The sequence below is a fragment of the Mixophyes fleayi genome, chromosome 9 (assembly GCF_038048845.1).
Source record: "Mixophyes fleayi isolate aMixFle1 chromosome 9, aMixFle1.hap1, whole genome shotgun sequence".
NCBI classification, from domain to species: domain Eukaryota; kingdom Metazoa; phylum Chordata; class Amphibia; order Anura; family Limnodynastidae; genus Mixophyes; species Mixophyes fleayi.
Window position 1 is genome coordinate 122,279,962 of NC_134410.1, and position 13,389 is coordinate 122,293,350.

General features: G+C 44.3%; 2 protein-coding genes across 4 annotated transcripts; one reads left to right on the top strand and one right to left on the bottom strand.

The window, feature by feature from the left end:
* The first annotated feature begins 1,496 nt into the window (after positions 1–1,496).
* On the top strand, positions 1,497–3,497 carry MRPL41 (mitochondrial ribosomal protein L41). Its single transcript, XM_075185425.1, has 2 exons — positions 1,497–1,605; positions 2,977–3,497. Exon 2 carries the CDS (start codon positions 2,989–2,991, stop codon positions 3,394–3,396), a length of 408 nt encoding a protein of 135 aa, XP_075041526.1. The 5' UTR covers positions 1,497–1,605; positions 2,977–2,988; the 3' UTR covers positions 3,397–3,497.
* Positions 3,498–4,845: 1,348 nt separating this feature from the next.
* Positions 4,846–13,348, bottom strand: DPH7 (diphthamide biosynthesis 7). Of its 3 annotated transcripts, none has more exons than XM_075185422.1 (10): positions 13,292–13,348; positions 11,748–11,912; positions 11,093–11,229; positions 10,190–10,277; positions 9,556–9,647; positions 9,296–9,462; positions 8,903–8,975; positions 8,401–8,466; positions 7,263–7,429; positions 4,846–7,123 (listed from the first exon to the last, which is right to left on the bottom strand). In XM_075185422.1, the coding sequence occupies exons 2-10, from the start codon at positions 11,886–11,888 to the stop codon at positions 6,696–6,698; spliced, it is 1,359 nt and encodes a 452-aa protein (XP_075041523.1). In that variant the 5' UTR covers positions 11,889–11,912; positions 13,292–13,348; the 3' UTR covers positions 4,846–6,695. The 3 variants fall into 3 exon arrangements, with proteins under 3 accessions (XP_075041523.1, XP_075041524.1, XP_075041525.1); XM_075185423.1 differs by lacking the exon at positions 13,292–13,348 and adding an exon at positions 12,336–12,347; XM_075185424.1 differs by lacking the exon at positions 8,401–8,466.
* Positions 13,349–13,389: the final 41 nt, after the last annotated feature.

Consider the following 13,389-nt stretch of genomic DNA (forward strand, 5'->3'; position numbering starts at 1 on the left):
TGCACTAACCAATCACAGTGCAGCTTCCATTCACAAGCACTTCCGGTACCGCCCCCTCCATGTGAGACTTATAAACAGCCCACTGTGTCCCCAGTGGTCTGTGAGATGGTGCTGGAGGGGGTAGAATGTGAGGAGATCTGGGGCAGGATCATCACAGGGGATGTGGGGCAGATTATGAAGACAGATCTAATGCTGCCATTTCCTATGGCAGGTCTGGCCAACCTGTGGCTCTCCAGGTGTTGTGAAACTACAAGTCCCAGAATACTTTGCCAGTGGCTATCCACTGGTAAAGCATGCTGGGACTTGTAGTTTTACTGCATTCTGTGTGGAATTTGTACCCATAGTGGATCAGTGAGTGGTGCAGTCAGTTTGCAGTGCTCCAGGGTCTTCTTGGGTATTCACATGAAGCAAATGAGAATAGAATGGTGGCTCGGTGGTTAGCACTTCTGCCCCACAGCACTGGGGTCATGAATTCAATTCCCGACCATGGCCTTATCTGTGTGGAGTTTGTATGTTCTCCCCGTGTTTGTGTGGGTTTCTCTGTACAGTACTGAGGAATTAGTGGTGTTATATAAATAGCTGATGATGATCTGAAGAGCCAGAGGTTGCCTGGGCCATTGGCCAATTGTGTGACCGTATCTATATTAGGTGCGCATGGATGCCAGAAACAGTCGCTGCCGGGAAGAACACCTGGTGGTGCTGCAAAGATGATAAAGAAATGCTCAATAGACTAACATTAGGGTGACACTGAACAGCGCTCCGGTGTAATGTCGGGGTGACACTGAACAGCGTTCCGGTGTAATGTCAGGGGGTGACGCTGAACAGCGCTGCGGTGTAATGTCAGGGGGTGACGCTGAACAGCGCTGCGGTGTAATGTCAGGGGGTAAAGCTGAACAGCACTCCGGTGTAATGTCAGGGGGTGACGCTGAACAGCGCTGTGGTGTAATGTCAGGAGGTGACGCTGAACAGCGCTGTGGTGTAATGTCAGGAGGTGACGCTGAACAGCGCTCCGGTGTAATGTCAGGGGGTGACGCTGAACAGCGCTGCGGTGTAATGTCAGGGGGTGACGCTGAACAGCGCTGCGGTGTAATGTCAGGAGGTGACGCTGAACAGCGCTGCGGTGTAATGATAGGATAATACTAAACAGTGTGTTTCCCCTTTGTGGGTGATATCTGGATATTTACATTTTTGTCTCCTATTAATAGGTAAATAATTAATAGGCATCAATAACTTATTACTGATTTTAATTATAAGGGGTAATATGCAGCTTTCTGCCATTAATGTACAGTATAGACACGTGACCACACCGAAGCCCCGCCCTCCTGTCATTCACTAACAATAACTTGGTCGTCAGGTAACTAGAAAGAGGCGGGAACGGAGCCAGCAACTAAAAAGAAAGCGTCGTCAAGGGGCGGCACCAACGAGATCATCCAATCGGACGTCCGGCAGCGTTGACAGGAAAGTGACCAATCACCGCGCAGAGTAGCCGACACCGTGATGTGATTGGACGGGGCTCAGAGCCAAGCGTGGTGCAACGTCGGCGATTCCTTTACGGCAGCTTTGCGACAGTGACTTTCTCTGCGGCACAGACGGGCGTGAGTGAAGGTGAGAGATTAACCCCCTGTATCCCGCACATGGGGCCCCTGGCTCTTATGTCAGTGGTGAGGGGTGGCCCCAAGCATTATGTAGTAGTGGCCCTCACACTTGCTAATAGCAGCCCCATCTTCACCACATGTCCTTGTACTGTCATATCACTAGTGATGGCCCCCAGTCCACCCCCCCTCCCCAAGATGTCACTACAGCAAGTCTGGTCAACCGTTAGCTCTCCAGGTGTTGTGAAACTACAAGTCCCAGCATACCCTGTTATCTTGCTATTGGCAAAGCATGCTGGGACTTGAGTCTTCAGTTCTCCCCAGAAAGAGGGAGCCTCCGATAACTTGGAGAGAGAGGAGGGCTGCCCATAATGGTCTCGTCCAAACCCCTCGAAAAACGTGAGACACACACATAAAGCACAAGAAAGTGCATATGTAAAATAAGCACTGATATCAATAAGTTAAATAAATACTAAATAAAGAAGTGTCCCAACCTTTTCTTACTCAACATGCCACCAAAACTCTTATCCATTCTCTCATCATCTCCCATCTTGACTACTGCAACCTCCTGCTATCTGGAATTCAACACCCATATATCCACACTTCAATCCATCATAAATGCCGCTGCAAGACTGATCTTCCTCTCTCATCGCTCCACATCTGCTGCACCACTTTGCAAATCCCTACACTGGCTAAACAACACTACCCCTGCATACATCTCAAATCTCATATCAAAATACTCTCCCTCCCGCCTTCTTAGATCTACCTCTGACCTGCGTCTTGTCTCATCTCTGGTAACCACCTCTCACTCCCGCCTACAAGAATTCTCCCGTGCTGCTCCCCACTTATGGAATTCCCTACCACGCTCAATCAGACTTTCCCACAGCCTTCAAATCTTTAGATGCTCTTTGAAAACCCATCTCTATTTTAGAGGTGACCTTATCCCCAATAACACTATTCCCACTAATACACCCTCACAACTGTCCCAATCTCCACTCTGAGCCACACTCGCTCCTCCAGTTTCAGCTGTGCCCTCTTCCACTTAGAATGTAAGCTCTCTAATAAGCAGGGTCCTTCATAACTTTTGTTTTCATGTCTGCCTTTAATTTGTCTACCTTGTATGTCCCTGTTTTATGTGTGTACTGTTTTCCCTACTGTATGACGCTGTAGCACCTTACAAATCTACAGTAATATAGTAATAACGTTAAAAAATATCCTGGCGAGACATAAAAACAGGGCAAAGAAATGGAAGTGTCAGAAAAATGGTGCTGTGCAAAGTGCCTCATTAGTGCAAATGTGTTCCCCTCCACCAGTTGTGTTAATTCTATGTGCACCTATAATGCAATATGTTTGGAGAAGTTACATGAAGGCGTTTCTCTTCCAGCGCACCACCGCCATGGGGCTGCTTCACAACCTTGTCCGTGGCTTCATTCGTGGTTCGGACAGAATGGCTGAGATAACAAGCAAGATGGGTCCCAAATCCTTTAATCGTGGGCGAGGCGCCAAGAGAGTCGGGTACCTGACCTCAAACAAGAAATTTGTCAAAGTGAAGGAGATGGTGCCAGAATTTTTGGTTCCGGACCTGACTGGTTTCAAATTAAAGCCTTACGTCTCCTATCGGGCGCCCCAGGGGGCTGAAGAGGAAATGACGGCTGAGAAACTGTTTATGGAAACAGCGGCTCCGGTCATACAGAAAGATATTGACGAGGGGATCTTTGATCCAAAGAACTTGCAAAAGTATGGATTTGAGTCCACCCAAGAGGGCAAACTATTCCAGCTGTATCCAAAGAACTATGTCCAATAGCGGGGACATGTTCTGAATTGTTCACACGGGGCTGGAAAACCTCATTATATAACTCTGTATTTTCTAATTAAATTAAATATGCCAGTCATGCATTAATGAAAGGTGTTCGGGTTCTACGGTATAATGTCAACCACACATTGTGATGTTGCAGCTTGTGGTCAAAAGGCAGTCAAAATTAAATATCTCAATCATATGGGTAAATGGGGGTGGAAGATTACTTCTAGCGGCATGTTGAGTGGTCATTGTTCATCCCCTGTGTGTTGCCAAATTGGGCACCGATCCTGTTGTCTGCATAAAGAGGCATTTCTATTAATCTTACGGTTTAATAATGATTTTCCCCAATTTTTAGGCATGGGGAGGAGTTTATACATCCTTACTCTGTGCTATTATAAGAGTGGGGTCTCTACACTGGTTACCCCTCACTAGCAGTGACCTGGTACTTGCTGTAACAATGTGCTACAGCCTTCCAGCCCAAAGCTAGCTGTCCTATCCTTTGTCTCTTCCAGCTGCGGCCCAGCAGTCTAGTACAATTACTATAATTATAGGACCCTGCTGGATTCAGCTATATGTACTAGTGTAGGAGGGGATTGCAGACATATTTAAGAGGAAATTAAAAGTCAGGCAAGTTGCTCTAAATATAAATACAATTATTTAGATCTGCAGGTAGGATTAAATTCTTTCCTACAACCAGTCCTGTATTTGGGGGAGGCATATTCTGTTACACTCCTGAAGAAAGCTTTATTTATACAGACACAAAGCAACAGCCCAAGAAACTTCGGGCAGGTATTTCCTCTGCTTAGAAAGGATGCATGCACACATCACCCTGTCTTGTTCCTCAAGATCAGTTCATCTAGCACAGTTTTGGCTAACCTGTGACACTCCAGGTGTTGTGAAACTACAAGTCCCAGCATACCCTTCCAGCAATAAGCTGCTATATATTGGCAAAGCATGCTGGGACTTGTAGTTTCACAACACCTGGAGTGTCACAGGTTAGCCAACACTGATCTAGTAAAATAAGTCTTACAGAAGAGTACAGGGGTTACATACATTTTCCATCTATACCACGTCCTGTGTTGTCCACCTCCCCCCCCCCAAAGATCCAAGTGTAGGGCTATGTATACACAACCATTTGCTCCACCTTACTGCAATCACTTGTTACATCATTGATTCATAAGAAGAATCTGCAGACTATACACAATAATGTTGATAGTGCAATATAATTATCACCATCTCTAAGAGCGTGGAATGTAATCAGATATTCAGCACTGGCCAAGTAGATACACATTGCCTTGTTTTTGTTTGAACCCGGGGCTGGCCATCTGTGTAACAAGTGCTGGCATGCCTGCTGGGACTTCTTGTTCTACAACAGCTAGAGCGAAGGTTAGATTGCCTACTACTGCTAAACAAATTCCATTGCCGACACAAGAAACATTTATAGAGACCAGCATGTAATGAAAAGAGTATTTATTGATCAAATATAGACATTACAAAAAAATATATATAATATATAGACATCTGCTGATACTGTAGTAGATGAGTATATATTGCAAAACCTCCCTATAACATGAAACTGGCTGCTGGTATGATTGGGCTCTGCCTGTTCTGTACATCACATACAATCCCAAAGGCTTCATGCAACTAACTAGATGTTTGGCACAAGTCTCTGCTAGGCATTGGCGTATCTTGAGATTGGCCTTATTGCTTTATGTGTCTGCTCTCGTACATACAAGTGGATATAGGCATTAGGTGTTACATGAATGACCAGACTCTTGCTTATTGTATTATTGCAAACTGTATATATTACTGGCTTACAGCACGTCAACCAGACATTATTAATCTATTTTAAGAAAGTCATACAACAGGGAATGCAGCCTGTGAGCTAAACCATTATCCATGAGAGTAGTGGACTAATAAGCTGCTTTCTTGTGGCTATTTGCCTCAATGATTTATAGTGGACGGACTGTGTATCCTAAGTATTCTGGGAGGTCTCTACAGAAAGATTCTTATTTTTTAGAACATCTGGTCAAAACAAAAACCTGTATTAGGATCGGGATTAACTCCTAGAAGCAGATTTATCCATAGACTCCAATCTAAACTTAGTCACTAATCCAGCTGCATTTATCCATTATTACCTTACCTCACTACCTTACCTGTGTTCCCCATTGTTTGTTTTCTTTGTACCACTAATTAAGCTGGGTACACACTACAGGGTTTTCAACAGTTTATTTGGCCGATCACTACAATAAACGACCGTTAGGCAACAATGAACGATTATCATTCCAAAACACATTGGAGAATTTGATTTTTAAACCAGACTAAGATTCTCGTTCGCATCGGGAGAAGGTTTCTGCAGTGTGCACCCAGCCTTTGGTACAAGGTTTGTGAATAGATTTGCAGTCAAGATGTGAAACTGGTGATTATTAACACTGTCAGTTGATCTACTCAAAAGTTACCCCAGTATCCTGCAACCTCTGTTTGAAAAATTAAAAAGAGCTAAAATTTCATTAGGACCAAATAGAAACATATCATTATACTTATTTGATAAGAGTTCCTTTAGGAATAGGGGGAAAAAAAATGATGTGCAAAATAATTTACCTCATGAACGTGCATCTTTTACTTAAAGATTTCTAAATGAGAATCCACACAGCAACGGGAACTGACTGGGGGTGCTGCCCATACAAGCGAGAGCCATACAAATTCGTCAATCACCCACACACATTGGTGGACAATTTCTGACGTTAACCAATATTCATTAAAAATATAGTCTAATAAATTCAACAGGGACCAGCGACATCACAGGGATACAGGGAAGATGGACATTTTTTTGGGCTGGACCAATAAGCCTATCAATTTTAAGAAAAGAAGAGGAACCCACAAGATGGCTGCCTCAGCAATTTACCTCACACAGTGCCTCAGAGTTCTTACCAGGCTGCATTATCAGCCATTCAGTTCATACAATGCCCGACTCCACCCCACAGAGCTGCTTTGAGGTGATAACAGGCAGGGTTTTGGCAGTTCTGCTATGACGTCTATTGCAGATCGTTTGTGGTCGTCCCATTTTGGCACCGTCAGCTCCTTGGTTTTATTTCAGTTTTACAAACTTATGAGCCAAGCAATTTGTAAATCCAATATATAATAAATGTCAAAATTACCCTCTTGGTTATCCGAACATTCCCTCAGCATTGTGTCACATTTACCCCACAGCCATGTGGGCCACAGACCATCCCACAAGTGTGTTTAGACATAAAGCACAGCAGGAGGTAGATCATTTTTAATGACTGGTTAGTGAAGGTGAAGGGTCATTCTGCAGACTGCGGCCTCTGAGATTGCCACTTCCAGACATGCAGGACATGGTCGTAGAAAGAGCAAGTAGCCACCACGATAGTTTTGGATTGTCCATCCTTGACCGAGGTGGTAGCTTCAAGGACAGGCTGGTTTGCCACCTCGCTCGTTACAGAACAATCTTCAGAGACGTACGCTCCAGACTCGTCCTCCAGAAACACGTCAAAGCTGCCGGTGGGCGACTCAAAGTGGATTTTCAAGTTTTGCATGGCCTGGTCCAGCTTTGGTCCTGCAGCCTCACCTCCGCTAACAACGGACTCCTTCCCATTTAGAGACACTGGCTCCGGACTGGGCGGCAAGGTATCTGGAGAAGATACTCTGGACCAATCAGCGCCATACGCCAGAGAGTTGTGTAGAGCGTAAGAGGACACGATAGGACAACCATCTAATGGGCAACATAAAACGTAGCGTCAGACTGAATTGCAAACAGATTTAAGATAAACCATCTGCTCTTTAGTTTAATGAGCAGCACTTCACATTCATATCGCTATAATCTAGGGTTAGTGGTTAAATCCCTCTCTCACCAGATGCAGAGTCCAGGATGTGGAAGCCGTTGTGCATACAAGCGGCCAGCAGGAGGGCGCTATCTGTTGGGTGCCACTTCAGTCTCCAGACTCCTCCCTGAACATGGGTGTCAGACATGGGATGTTTCATCTGCCGCAGGTCCCACAGGAGAACATGTTCATCATAACTAGGATCCAAAGAAGGAACAGACAATACCTGTAAGTATCTCAGGCTAGAGACAGTAAAATGACAATTGCACTTTATGGCGCCGTGGATCTGAGGGAAAAACTGATCAAAGTAAAAACGTTTCATCAAAAAAATATTGTGATTGGAGCAAATCAAAAGCTTTCGGACTAGTGCGAGTGGTATTTATTACATATCTGGGTAAATTATTGATATAGGTTTGTGGGCATTCAACAAATGATTTAATACCATAGAGGCTATTTAGGTCTTCTCTGGACACCCTATCCTAGCACTGTAAGAGATTTCAGAAGCAGAGCCTACACAATGAGTGGCTGGTACACAATGCGGGAAGGGGGAACCATTATTGTATTCAACAGATTTCTTTATTTTATTGAAGGCCGAGGTGCGCGACTCCGAACACAAAGTCCGGTGTTCACACTGTGCTGGGGGCTTGGTCCTTTGGGCCCTCTCCAAAAGGAGTAGGACCCAGTTCATCCCCATCCCTCATGGCCATAAGACTCCTTAAAGGTGATCCGGGTCTTCACTCCACCAACCCCCCAAAGCTAGGGGGATCCCTTGACTTCCCCAAACCCTGGAGAAACAGATTAAATAACAAAATGGTAATAAAAATAATTGAAAGACGACAACATGTGACCCCGTGAAAGATAGCCACTCCCACTTACCACTGCAGTCATCAGGACGTGACCCCACAAAAGATAGCCACTCCCAACTTACCACTGGAGTCATCAGGACATGTGACCCCACGACAAATAGCCACTCCCACTTACCACTGGAGTCATCAGGACATGTGACCCCACGACAAATAGCCACTCCCATGTTTCACAATTACTGCTAAGAGGTAGCAGCTATTACTGACAAGCGGACAGATCTGGTTTAGCAATCTTGCATTAAATTAAAGTGGACAGAGGCTCCAGCATGTAGTATTTACATGAAGAAATATTAATGATCGCTCACCTCCCTGTGGCCAAAATATTCTCCCGATGAGGGTTACTCTGGATGCTGCACACTCCCATTGAGTGTCTGTGAACGAGAGACTTTGTGAATAACTCGTCATTAGATTTACATGCCTCTAAGTCAGTGTTGGCTAACCAGTGACACTCCAGGTGTTGTGAAACTACAAGTCCCAGCATGCTTTGCAAATGTATAGCAGTTTATTGCTGGAAGGGTATGCTGAGGGCTTGTAGTTTCACAACACCTGGAGTGTCACAGGTTAGCCAACACTGCTCTAAATGAATTACAGTCACAAGTCAGAAGAGACTACAATGTGGAGTACACAGGTCATTTTAAATCTCTGCCTCAGCATGTGACCCAGCCTTAGTGATTAGCTGATCTGTGCTTAAAACAGAGTTATTCTAAATGCCTGGCCTGCTAGTGGCCTCCTAAAAGGAGACAGATTAGCAGCAATACCAGGCCTTCACGTTCTGTACAGATACAGATCTCCGCACGTTGCTCTTACCGTTTGCTGGTAAACAGGGGGTTGTCCGGTCTAGATCTCGTGTCCCATCCTCTCAGTAGACCGTCATCTCCGCCTATACTCAAAGGCAAAGACAGGCTGTCACTGAATGGCCACAGAGTAATAGAACCTACCTGTCCTACTCCTTTCATTACCAGGACGATGTACTTCTGGTTGTATATAGCCCATTGTTTTAATGTTCTTTCTGTTAAGTATTTCAATTAGTCTGATCTTTAATTCTGTGAAGTTTGTACATGACAATATATGGTATTTTATAGAGTGTTTTCCTCCTTGGGCCTCAGATTTGAGCAGCATTTAACTCAGCAAGTTCTGAGCACGTCAGGGTAATCCTAAAGAATCCCTTAATATTCCCGTAGCGCTGGATCCTGTACACACCTGAGAAGACCGTGTCACAGTTCCAGTAGTTGAAGGCAGCGATCCAGGCCTCATACCCGTGGGCCCCCCACTGGCACAGGATGTCCAGCGCCGGCGCAGACTCTTCCAGCCGCAGCAAACTCAGCCGCCCCTTCGAGTCGCTGCAGACGATCTTCACCGGGAGATTGCTGGGCGGGAGAGAACGGGGTCCGACGTGAAGACACAGAACAGTTACAGGTCACCTGCGATGAACCGCAGAGCATGACGGCTACAGGTCTCACCTCTCGCTTCTTCCCGTGGACCAATCAAGAGACAGCGCCAGACATTCGTCGCCCACATCTACGCTGCACACAGGTTCCACCCTGCAACTCTCCTACTGGAGGAAGACACAGTCAGCGCACAGACAGGGAAACCTACGCACCCGCACTCAGCAATCCTGGTGACTACGACTGTCTACTAGACTACTGACCAACACTGCTACAGGCACCAGCTCCATCCTAAACCCTCACGTGTCTATATGGAGGGATCTCTTACTACAGTTACTTATGAATCCTCCTAGTACAACTCTATATAAAAAGATACTGTATACCAATTTATCACTATGCTTACCGGATCCAATTCCAGTAGTTGCTACCGTATCTATCTGCGAGTACCCTCCTTGAGCGACAGCTGCCCCCCTCCCATTTAAGAAGAGACTCCGTATGCCATTACATATCAATATTAATATAGCACCAGCAAATTCTGTAGTGTTGTACAACTAGGATATGAGTGGAAGATACTCTAAATTGTTTTTTTTTTCCTAGCATACCACCCTCTATGTGAACATTACAACATATTCCATACAGATCCTCATACCAATATAGACTGGATTCACGGAGGAGCGTAAGAAGCCAGACTGGCAGATTAAACACTTACCCTGCTGCCTTGTAATCTATATAGCTCCAGGGCACCCTTAGCGTTGGCAATTCCCAGCATGGGACAGTCTGAGATTGGCACATGGCACCTAGGCAGAAGAAAACAAGATGGCTGCCGTGTTGCTAAGTGATCACCTCCTGTCAGCTACTGCACCTTGTTTAAAATAGACAAAACCAGACCCTAGTCTGTGGGCTTGGTAAAACCCGACACCTGGGATTGCGTTGCTGGTTGCTGTACTAGTCCGTGTGTCATGTTTCCCTCGCCTTTCTCTCAGCTCAGACAGCAGAGGAAATTTTACGGATGTACAGACCTGCGTCAACTGTTCTGCCATTATAATACACTACATAATACCAGGTTTTATAATAACGTGCTGTCACACATTGCACATTACATTGTATTAGAGCTGCAAGGAAAGACCTATAGATTAGTCAGTGATGGATTGTGACTAGGAAGGGTATAAATACATTTAATAAAAATGGTCTGCGGTCGACAACTAGACATTTATTTGGCCGACATTTAGAAAGTCAAATGTAGACAGTATTATATGGTTAGGGATATTATTGTCAACCTAATACGTTCTACATTCTCATGTCCCAATCTTTACTCTAAGCCACACTCACTGCTCTTGTCTCAGCTTTAAACTCTTCCCACCAGATTTTAAGCTGTCACATGAGTAGGTCCCTCCCTACGTTTTGATTTCCCGGAATTTACTTTCTCTACCTTGTAGGTCCCCGTTTTATCTACGTCCTCGACATTAACACTGCAGGACTCTATGGCGCTTTACAATTCAACGTTAGTGATGGTAATAACTATTATAATAATTATGTCTGAAAAATTATCAAATGTCTCTATTCCAGAAATGAGCCTGTATGAAAATGACAACACGTTGACAACGATGATTACCATTTCATGTCCAGAATGGCCGATGTTTCGATCCTTTGGAGCTCAGATACTGGAGAAAGTAGCCGGTGGGGATCGTAGTTATAGAGGTAGAAACGACCGAGACGCAAGTGTGGATCATCGTTGCTCTCTCCGCTCAGCTGTGGGGTAAAGGGGACAGCTTGAGTCAGTGTGGAGAGCATGACAATAATACACAATAGTTTCATTTCACACCGTACACCTCGGTTTTACTGGGCCCTAAAAAAAAAAAAAATGTAAAAAAAATTCAACTTAACGCCCCCCCCCATACTTAAAGTGGACCTCTCTCAAAGATACAGTGGAGGACGCCATTTTGTGGCCTGAATCAATAATTCAGTGTAATCACTGGGTCCTCAAGCCTTAGCAATGTCACTTGTTTCTAAAAAATATTGGTTCAGCCCCACTAAACGGCCGCTTCATCTGTGCGCAGATGACAAGCTCACTTTAAAGGCTTCAGAACTCAATGGACTCAGTACAAATAAAAAATACATTTTCAGTGTTAATGGTTTCTTCATCAATCAATTACTTTTTAAATATACATAGTAACTTGTAAATTATGGGTGCTGTTGGCCCGATCGGACCAGATGGGTCTAAATAGTCTATACAAACAGATGGTAAGAGAGGACAGTGAAATACTCACATCACTTTCTGGTTTATTTAACTGATAAGTTCCACATGCCAGGACCGTATGCCAGTCATTCAGCGGGCACCACTCCACAGCGTCCGCACTGTACTCCGTGTCTATGACCTGTAGTGTCCGGGATCTGCAGTGTACAGACATCTCTGGGTCAGAACATCACCTCTCCTAAAAGAAACCTCAGAGGTTACACATATATATATATATATATATATACACATACACACACCGTGTCTGATTGGTGTCACCTCACTTAAAGGAAAAGCTGTCAAGATACATTTTTGGGAAGATGCTGTGTTGAATATACACGGCCCTTGCAATTTATTTTAAGGAAATTAAGTAATGAATAGACCTTCTTAAGCTTGTTAGATACACTCTCTAGCAGAATGTATCAAGCAGTACACGTTGTAAAAATCCTGTGTCTTCCGAAAGCAGCTGTTGTGTCCTCTGTGTGTGAGAGGGTGCTGGAGCCACAACACAAATTCTGTCCACCACGGACACAGTATATTTACAGAACTATTAAATATATCAAACAGCATACAGCCCTGTTAGTATGTATATGTGACCGTCACATAACATACACACACTCACCAATCACCAGCATGGTCAATGTATAGGAGCTGGGGGTGTATAATATTGTACTATATATAATGTATGTGACAGTCACATATAGCCTCACTCACCAATCACCAGCATGGTCAGTGTACAGGAGCTGGGGGTGTATAATATTGTACTATATATAATGTATATATGTGACCGTCACATATAGCCTCACTCACCAATCACCAGCATGGTCAGTGTATAGGAGCTGGGGATGCATAATATTGTACTATATATAATGTATATATGTGACCGTCACATATAGTCTCACTCACCAATCACCAGCATGGTCAGTGTACAGGAGCTGGGGGTGTATAATATTGTACTATATATAATGTATATATGTGACTGTCACATATAGCCTCACTCACCAATCACCAGCATGGTCAGTGTACAGGAGCTGGGGGTGTATAATATTGTACTATATATAATGTATATAGGTGACAGTCACATATAGCCTCACTCACCAATCACCAGCATGGTCAGTGTACAGGAGCTGGGGGTGTATAATATTGTACTATATATAATGTATATAGGTGACAGTCACATATAGTCTCACTCACCAATCACCAGCATGGTCAGTATACAGGAGCTGGGGATGTATAATATTGTACTATATATAATGTATATATGTGACCGTCACATATAGCCTCACTCACCAATCACCAGCATGGTCAGTGTACAGGAGCTGGGGGTGTATAATATTGTACTATATATAATGTATATAGGTGACAGTCACATATAGTCTCACTCACCAATCACCAGCATGGTCAGTTTACAGGAGCTGGGGATGTATAATATTGTACTATATATAATGTATATAGGTGACAGTCACATATAATCTCACTCACCAATCACCAGCATGGTCAGTGTACAAGAGCTGGGGATGTATAATATTGTACTATATATAATGTATATAAGTGACAGTCACATATAGTCTCACTCACCAATCACCAGCATGCAGTACAGCATCACACTGCCCTGCAACTACTTCCGGGTTTTTATCATGGAGGATCCGCCTTCCGTACACAGTGATTGACAGAAG